Source organism: Malurus melanocephalus, unplaced genomic scaffold, assembly GCF_030028575.1.
Source record: "Malurus melanocephalus ecotype Western Australia unplaced genomic scaffold, MMel_1.1 scaffold_492, whole genome shotgun sequence".
Classification (NCBI taxonomy): domain Eukaryota; kingdom Metazoa; phylum Chordata; class Aves; order Passeriformes; family Maluridae; genus Malurus; species Malurus melanocephalus.
The window spans coordinates 22,669-36,978 of record NW_026623724.1 but is presented as its reverse complement, the minus strand read 5'-3'; the positions used below and the strand labels follow the sequence as shown (position 1 = coordinate 36,978).

At 37.9% G+C, this 14,310-nt stretch overlaps 1 protein-coding gene across 3 annotated transcripts in view; it reads right to left on the bottom strand.

Annotated features, from left to right (window-relative positions):
* Window positions 1-14,310, bottom strand: part of ADAM22 (ADAM metallopeptidase domain 22) — a 53,672-nt gene that overhangs the window by 25,019 nt on the left and 14,343 nt on the right. For all 3 annotated transcript variants that reach the window (XM_057381126.1, XM_057381125.1, XM_057381128.1), the window contains exons 8-18: window positions 13,201-13,285; window positions 12,665-12,755; window positions 10,818-10,869; window positions 8,835-8,934; window positions 5,790-5,861; window positions 5,265-5,357; window positions 2,796-2,876; window positions 2,517-2,567; window positions 2,182-2,245; window positions 1,569-1,674; window positions 374-490 (exon numbers count right to left, since the gene is read on the bottom strand). In XM_057381126.1, the coding sequence (XP_057237109.1) occupies window positions 374-490; window positions 1,569-1,674; window positions 2,182-2,245; window positions 2,517-2,567; window positions 2,796-2,876; window positions 5,265-5,357; window positions 5,790-5,861; window positions 8,835-8,934; window positions 10,818-10,869; window positions 12,665-12,755; window positions 13,201-13,285 (912 nt within the window). The remainder of the gene's footprint in view (window positions 1-373; window positions 491-1,568; window positions 1,675-2,181; window positions 2,246-2,516; window positions 2,568-2,795; window positions 2,877-5,264; window positions 5,358-5,789; window positions 5,862-8,834; window positions 8,935-10,817; window positions 10,870-12,664; window positions 12,756-13,200; window positions 13,286-14,310) is intronic.

The following is a 14,310-nucleotide window of genomic DNA, read 5'->3' as shown; positions in this document are numbered from 1 at the left end:
AATTAGAATTAATCTAAAATATCGCAACAAATTAGCCTGCCGGTTAACTTCAGCCATGTAGGCATATGTCTAAGTATTGTAGTTGCTTTGAAGCACTTTGCAAATATTAAAGAATATAAAATCACAGGGCCTGAGAAAAGCATTGCACCTCCACATGCAAAATTAACTATTGTACAGAGTGGATTGCAAAAGAGCCACACTCCCTATAGGCAGCTAATTTTCTGAAGCTTAACAAAGGCTGAACTGAAATAATGGTTATGTGTTAAYAGGAAAAGAAAKTAATGGGAACAGKTTTTCTCCACTTAGGAATGACAAAGCTGCTTTTCTATGCAAGATGGATATTGATTGTTCCGTTTTCAGGATTTGCAATTACCTGCAATTGTAGGCTCTTCCATAGTGCAAGATTGATGTTGTGATTTCACCATCAAGTTCTCCAAGTCTGGGCACACTGGATATATTGGAGCACAGAAGATATCCACAAAGCACATCCCTGCATTGAAAGAATAAACTCATAAAAAATAAAATTCAATGAAAATAGACAATCAAAAATATGTGGTTTTCTTCACTTGCTTGGTAACCTATTGTTATTCTTTGCTTTTCTCCCACTGACAATAACTCCCATAAATAATGCTGTTTCCCAAGAAAATTATTCTCCTTGGAACTGAGATTGGGAAAACTCCATTTTTATAATGCACTATCAAAAATGTCCTGAGTAATAACAAGCAGGGAGCTGTCAAAAACAAACCACATCAAATTGATTTAATGATCTATTAAGATACAGTAACTGGTCCACAGAGGAGCAATAATAGATACTGGTATTAATTATACTCTCATAGGACACATATGTAAGGGAACTATAGACACCAAGTTGAATTCAGCTACTGAAGGGACTTTGCTACTCATGTGTGGAGACTTCTGCACTGACAGAATAGTAGGGTCTGACACCTCCCATATTACTGAATATTTTTACTTATGAATTTGTAATGACAGAAGTAAGGTTAACAAACGTGCATAAAAAGGCAGGGAAGCACATTAGTTCACCTGTAGGCCAAACTAGAAATCTAATGTCATTGACAGAATGGAGAAATCTGAAAAAAACAATTTGATAAGAACTGGTGAAAGGTTTAGAAATAGGCAGAAATAATCAACTGTGCATATGCAGAAGGTAAAACAAATTGTTTAGGCAGCAACTTGCAAGAATACACTTTGAAAGTTGCATTATCATGAAAAGTKAACGCAACTTAGCAATGCAATGGCACAGCACAAAAAGTAAACAGAACACCAGGATGTGAAACCACAGGCCGCTCTCCTCTGCACTGCTAAGCCTCGCCAAGAGTACCAGGACCACTCTTGGTCCAAGCTCTCCCAAGCTCAGATGGTGCTCTCTTGTCAGAGCTCATCTCCTCTTGTSACCCTGCTCCCTCCAGGATTTATTGCTCAAAGGTCTGCAGAAGGAGGCCAGAAGTCTGATCTGTATAGAGGCTTTTTGTGCCTCTTCACTCCAGCCAAAGAATTGAATCAGGGGTAAGAAACCTCATACTAGTAGCTTTCTCARTGGATCAGCTTACTGTTTATTGCACTGTATCCAAGAGTCCTTGTCTCTTCCACAGTTTCCCTTCTCAGTCCCCTCAATATTCAGCTTCTCATAGCAGTACCTGTCAGCAGCCGTCACTTCTACAAACAGAAACAAATCTCTTCTAAGGTGATGACAATGACTTTGAAAAGCCATGTCATAGGAAATAGGGATACACAATCAAACCAAGCAGAGCTTCCCAATTTGAGAACTGAAGCACCGTGATCTGCAAGTGACCCGTGAAACTGCACAGTGTTTTTCTCAATTAAAAGCTTTATGATGGGTAACARTGGACCATTTTAAAATTTGTTCAGATTGATAAGAGTGCATTGGTCAACAATATCCAGAAACCCCGAAACAAACTAATAATCATGAGTATAGGCTCCCTAGGTGGTTTAAGACTTCAGGACAAACACCAGTAAGCTAACCAGCACTAGAGGGTGAGCTGGAAAAGAGAACGGAAACACAAAACTATGGGGGAAGCAGGGGGAGACATACAATTCTAGATTTTTTCAATGGCTCGCAATATGTCTCATCCATAATTTTTATTAGCYAAGATAGTCTTGCAAGCCACATATAATATATCCAAATTAGTAATATTCACTCACTTTCACCCCAGATATATTTACATTGCCGATCCCTGGTTTTACATCTTCCTCCAAAGCAAATACCCTAGAAAGAAAGAAAAGAATASAGAAAATATTTCAAATTACATGATTTCCCAAAAGATGTATTTCCTTAATAYAAAGGTTTGTCACATGCTTTATATTGAGGCAGCTTATATGTGACCCTATCATCTTTTCACTCAAAACATGACTAACACCCAAAACTCATGAGTGTTAGCAGGACTGTCCCAAGTTACTTCCAAAGATCTTAAAATAAAAACAATAAAAACAATCTATAACAGCAGAAAGAATGTAAAACAAACTGAAGTTCTAATTACCTGTCTGTTATCACATGAATAYCCATCCATTTTATGGATATTAGGAGAACACTATAGAAAGAGAAAATAAGTAATAGATCATAGATTWGACAAGCATGAAAGCAAAGTATACAACAAAGGTCATATGAAAAATGATTTCGGTATCATTCTGGTTTTTTTAGCTTCAACTGATCTTACACAATTTTGATACACCATACTATACAAAATAGTAACATTCATAGTAATTTCAAGACTACATGTGGGGTTTTTTGTCTCATGGATAGAAGACACAAAAATCACCTGGCTGGAATTTCCTGTGCAGTTTTCTGCAATATCACAATCATTCACTGCTTCTCGACACAAAACTCCTTTAGGTTCAAACTGCAAAAAAAAAGCACAGAAAATTAGCGTCTTGGTTTCTCCATATCTTGCCTTAAATGCAATGCTTCCTAATAGTTTTTTCTAAAATAAAAATTGGGAAATATTCATGGACTGACTGAAGTGGGAAGACTTTCCCTGGTGTATATGCTGCACCACTCAAGCTGTTTACTGGTGCAATTGGTAGCACTCTCTGAGGCATTCCCATCCAAGGGCATCATTTGCAGGGCAGACAGAAGAAGTCCCTCCCAGGACACAGGACCCTTGGGGGTTATCACACCAACACTGAAGTGGCTTGCAGCATTATCCTACCAGGTCACTGTGCCTTTTTATGACTATTTTATTCCTCTTTACAAAATAGAAGGAGTGATCCAAATCTTCTCTCTAGGGATGAAGAACACTGCARAGCCCTATGTATAAATACTTTGGTTATTTTAATCCCCCATTGTTGTTGCAGAACAGGAACTATTAATAAATGTACTGAATTCTGCACAGTTTGACACCATTTTCTAAAGAACTGGATATTTAACAACGAAAAATGTACCAGTGACCTAATATAGACATTTTGGCCAAAGAATTATGTGCCTCAAGACCTGGAGAAGCAGAAAGACATTTCATTTGAGGCAATTGTTAGTGTTTCTGGTCGTGGACATATTATAGACTCCTTATTTTTCCTAAAAGTTTTCTTAAGACTGTGATACCCAGTTAATTTTGCAGCCCTGTGATTTTTTTTTTTTTGATCTGCATGCGCATACATTTTTTGGGGGGACAACTGCTAACTCCACAGCTTGTGTGAACAGGCATGTATCAGTGGAAGAGCTAGACTATGGTACTTTCTCAGCTTTCAACTTCTTTTTTCTACCTGTCTCTGGAAAAATCCAAACAAAGATATATGAATGTTGTCAGAGACATAAAAGGATGCTGGGATGTATAATCACCATGTATTGCTTGTAATCCCTCCTTTACTCCTGCTTTCAGGCAGGGTATCACAGGAGAAGGTAACCCCAAGTTTGGGAACTGGTATACACAGTCTTTTGAGTTGTCCTGATTAATACCTCCTAGAGATATATGTTCTGTGAAATTCTTAGTTTTCTGTTCATTCACTTACCCCTGCCACTCTGTAAGTAGATAAACCCTTTTGTCATTTGCAAAAAAAAAAAAAAAAGGTACACAAATGCTTAGTTTTGTTCTGATAATGTTTAATATGGTGCCTATATTTTGAACAAAATTCACCCACACTGGCAATCTGCTAATTTTTTTTTTATTGCATTAAAAAAAGAATGTGCTTAGGGAAATGTGATCTGTTCCAGCATAGTCTGTACTTTTTCTTTTTTTAACATTAGGATGAGCACAAATTCAGGAATGTGGTCCACAGTTATTACTAATGATCCTCCTAAGGAAATGAAACCCTCAAATKTGCACACAGAGGAAAATATCACACATAGTACACCATAGTTGTAATTACATTAATACTAATTATCTTATTTACTAAATGAGCACAAACAACTATTTCAGGTCATATTTAGCAGGGCTCCCTTACAGCCACGATCTGGTAAAACCTCCTTTTACTATTTACTGATGTATCAAGAATACCTTACAGTTTACATAGGGCTTGATTCCCTTTACTCAATGGGATTTCAGTCCAAACATAAGGAGACACAGACAGACCAAACTGAAACTGAAGTCAGGTGTCTTTCAGATGAACCCTTCTGAGTAATTCTGCTGGCTATGCTTTTGGGTTTCTTACTATACCCTTCTCTCAGACACTCTGTGATACRATTTTCCCATTCAGTCTCATGGGGCAAATCCAGAGCAACACATATGGCTTTGCGAGTGRCATCCATGGATATGGATGTGCACATTCAGGGAATGACAGTATTACAGAATGGTTGGGGTTGAGAGGGGCTGTAAAGATCATTAGCTCCAACCCCCTGACATGGGCAGGAAACCTTCCACTGGACCAGGTTGCTCAAAGCCTTGGATCACTTCCAAGGGTGGGGCATCCACAACTTCTCTAGGTAAMCAGTTCCAGTGCCTCACCACTCTAACAGTGAAAAAACAAAGACATCTAACAAAASCTATATGGTTAATTTATCTAATATTTAAACAAGGATGTCTAATGAGATCTCATAGAACTTCAACCTGATTCAAACTTGTCAGAAACTGGAAGGATTTCATTTACCTCTGCATTGGATGACAGTCCCTGCCCCAAAAAGCCAAGCCTAAACGACAGAGTATAGCCCCAGAAAAATCAGATTTCAGCCAGTTTTAAAAGGTAAGCATTCAGAAGAGTAATCACAAGGTCTGCAAGGAAAAACACATGTGCTGTAGTGGCTGCAGCCACCTGGATGCATTSCCACCAGGTACTGCAGTGAAGCTCACTGCCCTTACCCGGCACTTCCGACAGCAGAGCCCATTGCTGCACTGGGAGCCYGCGGTCAGGGTGCAGGTATTGCAGCACTCTCCTCCTTCGTTGGCACACTCCTGAGGAACACACACATACACAAGCAGAATATAGAGGAAAAGCACATGAAACCCAGGCTCTTATTACTTCTCATCTTAGCATGCTACCTGAATAGATTTTTATCCAGGTTTTAGGCACCTGGAGGCAGAAAAAGGTATGTAATTGTGGGGCATGAAACTGCTGCTTCCTGTGCAAGATGGATAGAAAATAATTTTTCTAATTTCATACTGCAATCATTAAATACTAACCTTTTAGCACTGACCAGTGTTTCCATCTAGAAAAACGCTTTCTTTAATGTCTTTGAAGGCCTGATTCTGCACAGGMAGCTATTCCTATGAATCCTTTGGCCCACACCCTTCACACTGTCTTCCTCCATTAATTGTTAATGGCATCAATGGGTACACCAACTCTTGGACAAATCCAGTTGCTAATTTAAAGTACATTGCACTTACCGCTATTGTCCCACAGTCACATTCTTCTCCATCTTCTACAAAGCCATTGCCACATTCTGGAGGATCCAGAAGCTGCATGGAAATTCAGAAATCAAAGGGCATGTCTCTCCTAARGGAATCATTGCCATATTTACTCTGTGCAACGTGGTTTTTAAGCTAGCACTCCAAATATATTAACTGAAAAACAGTATCATGATTCAGGGAGACACAGACTGAAACAACACAACTGAAGCGTACAGAGGATGAACAGTGCTGCAAATTAATTCAGCAGCACAGCCAAGTCACATGGTATCTTCCATGCATAGGTGACAGCTTTACAGTAAATTCAGTTTGAGCAGAAGTTACAAGGAAAAACAAAAGGTGTGACAATAAAGGAAAAAAAAGACATGACAATTTCATTATCTTCACAGTGGTTGCAATTGCTGTTGTTCTAGAGTTCAAGTGACAAGGGCTGAAAGGTTAAAGCYTGCACTGTAAGTTCAGAAGGAATTGCCATGAAAAGTTGTCATTTTATGTGGCTCAGAAATGCTTGGGAAGGCAAGATGCTGGCTCTCTTTGTCAGTTTTTGTTGCAGCTGGATTTTTCTTTCTCTCTTCCTCTACCACACTTGGGAACTTTGAGCAGTTTTTAATAAGTATGTATCACAGGCAGATGTGCACAGGAAGCATTGCTGGTGAGTCTTCCTCCCTTTCCATTCACCTGTCCCACTGGACTGTTACTTAAAATATCAGAATCTGTATATTTGTGTGCTATAACATCTTCCAAGGGGCACTTACATTCTGCTCTTTCCAGAATAATTTCTTCTGTCTTCCTAAAACTTTTAAAGGCAGTTGTTCTAAAAGAAAATAATCTTTTTCTTTGGACAAAGAAAACTTAATAATAGCTTTTATTACATAAATGAGAAGGCATTTAAGTGTGCCACCAAACTAAAATTTTGCTGATCATCCTCCAAGTTCTACAATTAAACTAGTACCATTCCTAAACCCACTCTACTCATGAGCCATCTGCACAAGTACATCGTTCATGGTGTAGAGCATTTCTCTCTGGCTGCTGCCTTTCTGTCAGGAGCCCACAGGATGGAGCATCACCCCCACATACTTCACCGTGCCACAAACCACAGCCTGGCACAGGCTGACGTGCTATTAATAGATCCCCCAATTGAAATGGAAATTTGACTGCAGCATGCARTGCATATGTAGAATTTAACATAAAATGTGCCCAAGCTTTTAGAATTATTAAAGATTTTCTAAAACTGCTTGTTTCCTATGGATTTTTCCAGATATCTTAACTTCTTCAATATCTCTCTGTGTGCTGCACAACAGAGACAAAGATATGGCAGTAACAGAGCATTCTGCCTTAAAATATTGAGCCAATTTGCTGCAGAACACAGGGACAGCTAAATAAGAAATTGAAGAAAAAAAAACAAACATTAAAAGCAAATTGGATAACCTTTCCCCAAAGTCATATTATTCATCCATTCATTTGCAAAGAGCATATGTTCAATCTGCTCCAGCAGCCAYTGATGTAATTTTCGGGATTATAGCTGATCTAACAGTGGAGCACTGCCAAACACTGCACATTGTCACATCAGCTTTCCTTTATCTCATAATGCTTGAAAAGCAAAAGAAAGTTTGTGTTTCACCTCGCTATGAAACACATCTTTGACAGCTTTGTTAATTAGACAGACATCCATTGACAAAACTTTTAAACCAACCTAAAACACAATACATAAAAGAAACTAAATCACCCAGGCTTTCACATCCAACTCAAATTTTTGCATGCCATCAAAAAARCATCATGAATGCTGCCAAACTAAATTGAGAGTAATTGGGTCTTTTTTCCAAGTGACAGATGTGTAAAYGAACATAATTACTAAAATACAACCAAGTAAGACATATTACACTMCATAAACAATATACTCAGCAAATAAATCTATCAATATTTCTCTCCATCTTTAATTAGATGGAAAAGAGCAAACTTCTAAAACTCAAGTACATTTTAAGTAAGAAATTTCACACCTTATTGATGAATTACACTGCTTTCTCTCCACTTTTGATAATATACTCTCTCATGAAAAGARACCTTCAATAGATAAGCAGGCTCAGCTAGCCCAGATTTGATGTTTTCTCTTCCCTCCTTTAACATTTATTAAAATTCTCTGTTTGTCAGAAGATGCACTTTTTCTCAGGCTCAACAGAAGGAACATGCATCACTCCTGAATTGACTTCTCTTTCAAATCTGTGACCATTTCAGCTACCAGATAAGTATTTTTTCCACACTGGACTGTCTTTTTGCCTTAGCCCCTTGTTTTGCTTGTAGAAAGACAGCCATTTAAGACAGGTTAACATTAATTATATACAGTAAAGAGGCAAGACCATTATCCTACTTGYTTTACATTTTAACACATGCTTCAGTAAATGGAGCAGGAATATACCAAAACACTGCTGCAAATCCTCCATTTTTTGCAGACCTTGCATCTTGGCTGGAGTTTTTTAGCCTTGCTTTGCATTTATCTCCCTTGAATGTCTGGTGGTAGGGCACTGCCCCCCCTGCAGAGGCTAAAGAAGCTCTTGGGACAGACGGACACAAAAACAATCCCATTTCAGCTTCCAGAGAACAGTACCAAAAGACATTAATTCAATGCAAATTAGAATTCMAGCTGTGCAAAAGTTTACCAAGACACTTGAAATCTCAGCAAATACATTCAGTTGTAATATATAATACAATATAATACTATAAMATGATACAAAATTGTATTGTATTTATAATATTCAGAACAAATTCCATGAGGGACRGTTCTCGATCAAAGGTTGTGGATACTCTTTTGGACATGAAACCATTTTATTAAAAATTTATTTAAACATAATTTATAAACTRCTAGGAACTAAAGTTATCTACTTACACGCATATGTTACCAGAATAGTTAGAAAGAACCAGAACTATCAAAACTACAGATGTTTTTTTCAACATAATTTTCATTTTTCTTGGTTTCATCTAAATTAGCAAGAGAATAGAAATAATATTCAATAATAATGTAAWGCTTACTTTGGTTGGTTTATTGAAAAGGCAGGCTCCACCTCCGTTGTTTAAAAATTCATGATACTCTTCAATATCACATTCAGAGAACTTGCTTGGAAGATAGTACCTAACAGAAAAAGGTCACAGGATTACTTCCTCTGGTGCTTTTTGCACTGTATTTTCTTTTTTCAAAATGGTAGAAACAAAACTTTATATTTTAGAAAAATATTGAAAACATACTATTCCAAAATCAGAGTAATTATCTGTTTGTAAGTCCATCTAATTTGAAAATCCTTTCAGTAAATAACAAGGACATTTCAGCAATGACACAGAGCTCACAGCAAGTGAGAGGTCTAGAACATTTCACTAAGATTTTATATGCCAAACACCACAAATCTGATTACAGTATGTAGTTCTCACAAGTGTGACTTGTTCCACTACCAGGCCTGATCTCAGAAATACATTTATTTCCTCGCATGCAAACTATAGGAAACAAAGCCAGTTTGTTTCTCTCTTAGAGGAAATGGTTCTCCTGATCCACAGAATTTTTTATACTGCAGAGTTATGCCATTTTAAGCATTCTTCTAACAAACACCATCTAACATTTCAGCTTCCCTCTGTCGTGTGTGCCACTCAGTAAATTTCAATTGAGCACAGAGTGCCCCTGAGACACAGTGCCCCACCTAAAACCAAAATGATGCAGAGAATCTTTGCATGGATCCTTTCCACAGGGAAATAACTTTTCCCATGGCAACTGCAGTGATCTTTATAATCAAGTCCACAGTCATGAAAGTACTTATGCTTCAAGGAGATTTTGGAGTCTCAAGGGCTTTCCTCTATCTGCTCACCACTGGATTTAAAAATATTAGCCAAAGTGCTATCCTCCATTGCTGGGAGGAATAGCTTCTGAAACATAATTGGTCTTTTCCATCTGTAGGGCTCATGAAATTGGTCTAAACACTACAGCAGTTGTGGATTTCACCAATGTTCAGCAATAAGCTAAGTARATACAAGGCTTTTTTGTGCATCCATTTGAAAGGTTTGAACTTCAGATAAATAATTTAAACACCCTAACATAAGAATGTTTAACTTTTGTAAGGATTGAAAATGCTTCTCAGACTGGCTTTTTAACATACTGAAAATCAGTAAAAATCCTACCAGGTATGTTTTCATGTATACCAGGGTGAAAAGGGCACAAACACACTTTCAAAGAGATTCAAATGAGATATACTTCTTTGTTCCAAATTTTTCTGATCACAAAGCTATTGTGCAAATTTGTGGATGTATTTGAAATTAATTAAAAACTGAGCACTGTCTATATCTAAAACTAGATCACAATGTAATTCAGTATCTAAAACTAGACTACAATGTAATTTCTTCATACACATGATAAAAGACAGACCTATAATAAAAAGCATTAAGATCTGAATACACTTTAGAAAGCATCAGACTTCACCCAGCAGCAAAAATTTGCTGATTAACCAGTCATTTGGTTAAAATCTTTCCAGTGATACTACACATGGGTATGAACATACTCGGCTTCCAATGAGTTTTTCTAACAATATCACAAAAACTGGTAGATAAAAAATGAGAGACAGATGAAAGATTTCAACAAAAACACTCAAAATGAGACACACCTCAGAAATTTGATTACAGGATTTCAAGAATTAGGGTGTGTCATTGTTTGTTCCCACAACTCAGCAGCAAACTTGTATGAGAAAAGAAGCAAGAAGCTACACCTGCTTCTGCTTCTCTGCAATAACCTGGCTTGACTGTTGAACCTTGCGCTTTGCCAATTAAATCAGCATTCACCAAAAATCCTCACATATCCTTCTCATTAAMTCACTTATTCTCACATTTCTTTGAAGGTGTCTCTGTATGGTATATAGCTAATACCTTACTTTCTGAAAAATGAGTCATCAAAAGTAACCACAAAAGAGAGAAATTTTCACACTTTTCCTTTATCTGACCATATGAAAAACATTAGTTTCCTCCAGTGAAATGTCTTACCCCATATCTCCCATTATGCATCCAGACCATGTGTCCTCACACTTACACTCACCTGACAAAAAAAAAAGAAGAAATAAAAAGTTACATTGTCTGTCTTGTGAGTCCAAAATAATACATTTATAATAAAAAAGCACACTTTACTCAATTCCATTTCATATTTCAAGACAAGAAAAGAGTAATTTGCTTATACATTTAAAACTAAGGTGTGCAGTCGGTTTACTGCACACCCTGCCAAACTTTTTTTAAAAATTGAATGATTCTATGCAATCCCTTGAGCTTTGAAAATATGTCCTGTTTTTCTTTCCTTCTCTTTAAAATTACGTTTGAGGAAACTGCAGCACTGGCCTTCAGCACTTGCAAATCATGAGTCAGCTTTCTCATCTTCTCCTGTGTGATGACACTCATTTCCCAAATTTTCATAGTTAGGAAAAAAGAATCATTTTAACTTTCCTACTTTKTTTTAATTCTTTTCTTTGACTATGYTAATGTGATTGGGAAAATCTTCACYTGAAAAACCCCAAACARTAATTSAGATAAAAAAAGCATGGAMACAAGGTAGTACAGCAGGATCCATCAGCTTCTTCCTCTGTTCTCCCTCCCTTCCCTGCCTGCCTCCCATTCCATGCAACTCCCTTCTGCCCTGCCAGCTGTCTGGGTTCACTTTGCTCTGGTCTCAATCCTCCACTTTCAAAGCTGTGTCTTGTTYCAGTTKCAGTAGAAATGCTTTCCACTTAYACATTCTGTAACTTGTSTTACTGYGCACATGAATAYCAGTTTATTGCTTYCATTTTAAAAGTAAAACCAGAAAGGAAATGAAGCTCTGTCCAACAGTTGCATCATCCTCTCTCTCCACCAAAACAGTGTCCTGCCCCTCTCAGCCATAAAGAAAGGGAATCACCACTATTATAGTTTTCACTTTTTCCCTGCCCCTACATCAGCTCAAAAACGTGTGGCTGGAAAATGAATACTGAATGTCTGTAGGACAGAACATCTATCCTACATTTCTGAGTATTTTTAAAAATAGTATTATATAATCTGCAAAAAACCTTTWAATGCAGATGTATCTCTGCATTATATATTGTTTTTACAATGCCTGAAAACAAAATCCACCTAAGCAGAGTTCTACTACTCAATCTAGTAATTTATTTTTTTTTAATGTAGGCCACATAAGCACACGTGATCCGGTAAGCACTCCAGTTTATTATCTAAATTGTTTCAAAATTGTATTTTTATTTTTTAATCATATCAAGCTGGGACTTCATATAACATGGAAGCAGGAAGGAGAGGTGCTTGTTGCGAGCAGAGTGGTGGAGATTAAAGCATTGCAGATAAACAGGGGTAACCGAGAAGTTGAATACCAAGGTTACAGTGAAGAAATGGTAGCAGTAGGATAGAAAATACAGGAGATTTGGCTAATCTACAAGTGGAAATCTATCAAGCAAAAGAGATTAAAAGTTTTATTGTCAAAATTGTTCTAAATGACAGTACTGAGGGGCCTCCTCATTATCCCCAGCTCCAATCACATCTATTTCCACCCTTGTGTCATAAATGGCAGCCATTCCGTCTGTTTGTGCAACAACAGACTCCCTGAAATGAATGGAAGTGGCAGGSACCTTTATGATCTATTTTGGATGAAATGGTGACACCAGTGCTGCCAAGAATTATGAGGAAAATATTATATATTTACTCAAGTAGAGCAAAAATTAATGTCAGTCCCTCCTCATTCTACTGTAAGAAATAAAAATATATCAACAGTGTGAGAAACAAAAGCAAAAAGTACATATCAGAAAGATGTCACCTTTTAAGAGTCTTCTCTTGAGAGACTGTGAAAAAACAAATAAACTTACCACTTAGAAGTTTTCTCCTGTCTGAGAAAATGCCAATGTTTTGGGCCAARGTCTGTGCCAGGGTAACTGCCATTAAGTCTGGCTTTCCAAACTGAGAAAAACAAGCAAGGTAGGAAAAGTAATCAGCAATGCACAGGTATCTCAGATTCAAGTGAAGCCTTTCTCATATCAAGGCAAAAAAAAGACAGAATCAGATACACAGTGCTAGAATTCTTACTTCAGAGTAGCTAGACAAAAGCTAAACACTGGCTTATAGACAAGCTAAGTAAGAGAAAGTCTGTTTCTTTCTTGGCATTGTGGCTGCAAATATGAATGACAGAATATTGCAGAAATTACTGAAAAGTGTATGTGAATCTATATTGACTTTATTCATTCATCACTCTTCATTGAAGTGTCCCTTCTATAGAGCTGCACTAAGATTCTGCATTAGCAAAAAAAATAAAAAAACAAAATATTTTCAGGAACATGTCTGCACTGATAAATTCCATGCAGATAAATTTCCACCACTTTTTGCTCATACCATTGTCCCCACCTACCTCATTCACACCTCCACCTTTAAGCAAGGAGCAGATTCCTCCAGTGTGGGCTACACCACTTCGACTGCTCTGAAATCGACTCCCCCTTTGACAAAAAGGAAAAGAAAAGGAAGTTTACCCTGCTCAGTCCATGAGTATTGCCCCTGCCTATTCCTCAGTATCTACCCTTCTGATTTCCAAATGAGAAGCTGGCATTTACAAATGCTGGATGCCATCACTATGCTGCAAACTATGGAAAAGCAAGTGGGAAAAACAGATAACCACTCACAAACCTCACACAACAAATTGTCTCCAGAAACGTTATACCATCCTCCCTCCTCCTTTTCAGACTATCTAATATAAGAAGGGGACTATTCTGCCAAACCATCTGGATCTCCCCAGCCTTCTGTTTCTTGCCATCCTATTGTAGTGAGTGCCTTCTGCTGGCACATGCTTCAGGCAGCGTACAGGAGAGGCCCCCATGCTGCCAACACACCAGTGAAACAACACGTGTCTAACTGGGCAGAGCTGATGTGGTAAAACYCAAGGGGAGATGCATTAGCAGAAGATGCAGAGGTAGGTGAAAACTCCCTGGAAYTACAGCCGATCTCATCCAAGGAACAGATGCACCCAGCCTAAACCTAATCACYACTTCGGTGCTGGCCACATCAGCATGAATGACTGCCAGTTCCTGGTGGCAAAATATACTCTGCTCCACCTGAGAGTACTGATCCACCTGGCAAATTTACTTTTCTCAAGTGAGAACAGGAAAACACCAAGAAGGTTCACAATGGGCTAACTGTGCTAAAGGTGGAAGCTCATGTGTAACCACTGTACCATCACACCAGCTATCCTCACCTCCCAACTTAGCTGTGTTTCAGTCACAGACACAATTTCAGAAATTCCTATYTCTAAACAATCTATGAATGCAAAACCTCAAACACCCTTGGTGGTGATGCTATGGATAGCACTGGAATTAGCATTACAGTGGTATCCAGAATCCCAGCCACAGGCCAAATCAGGATCTCTTTTGTCCTAGTCAATCACACACATTCACAACACCTCCCCCACAAAGATTTTACAATGTCACCAGAGAAGATACACGAAGAATATGAGAAAATCTGAGTCCCA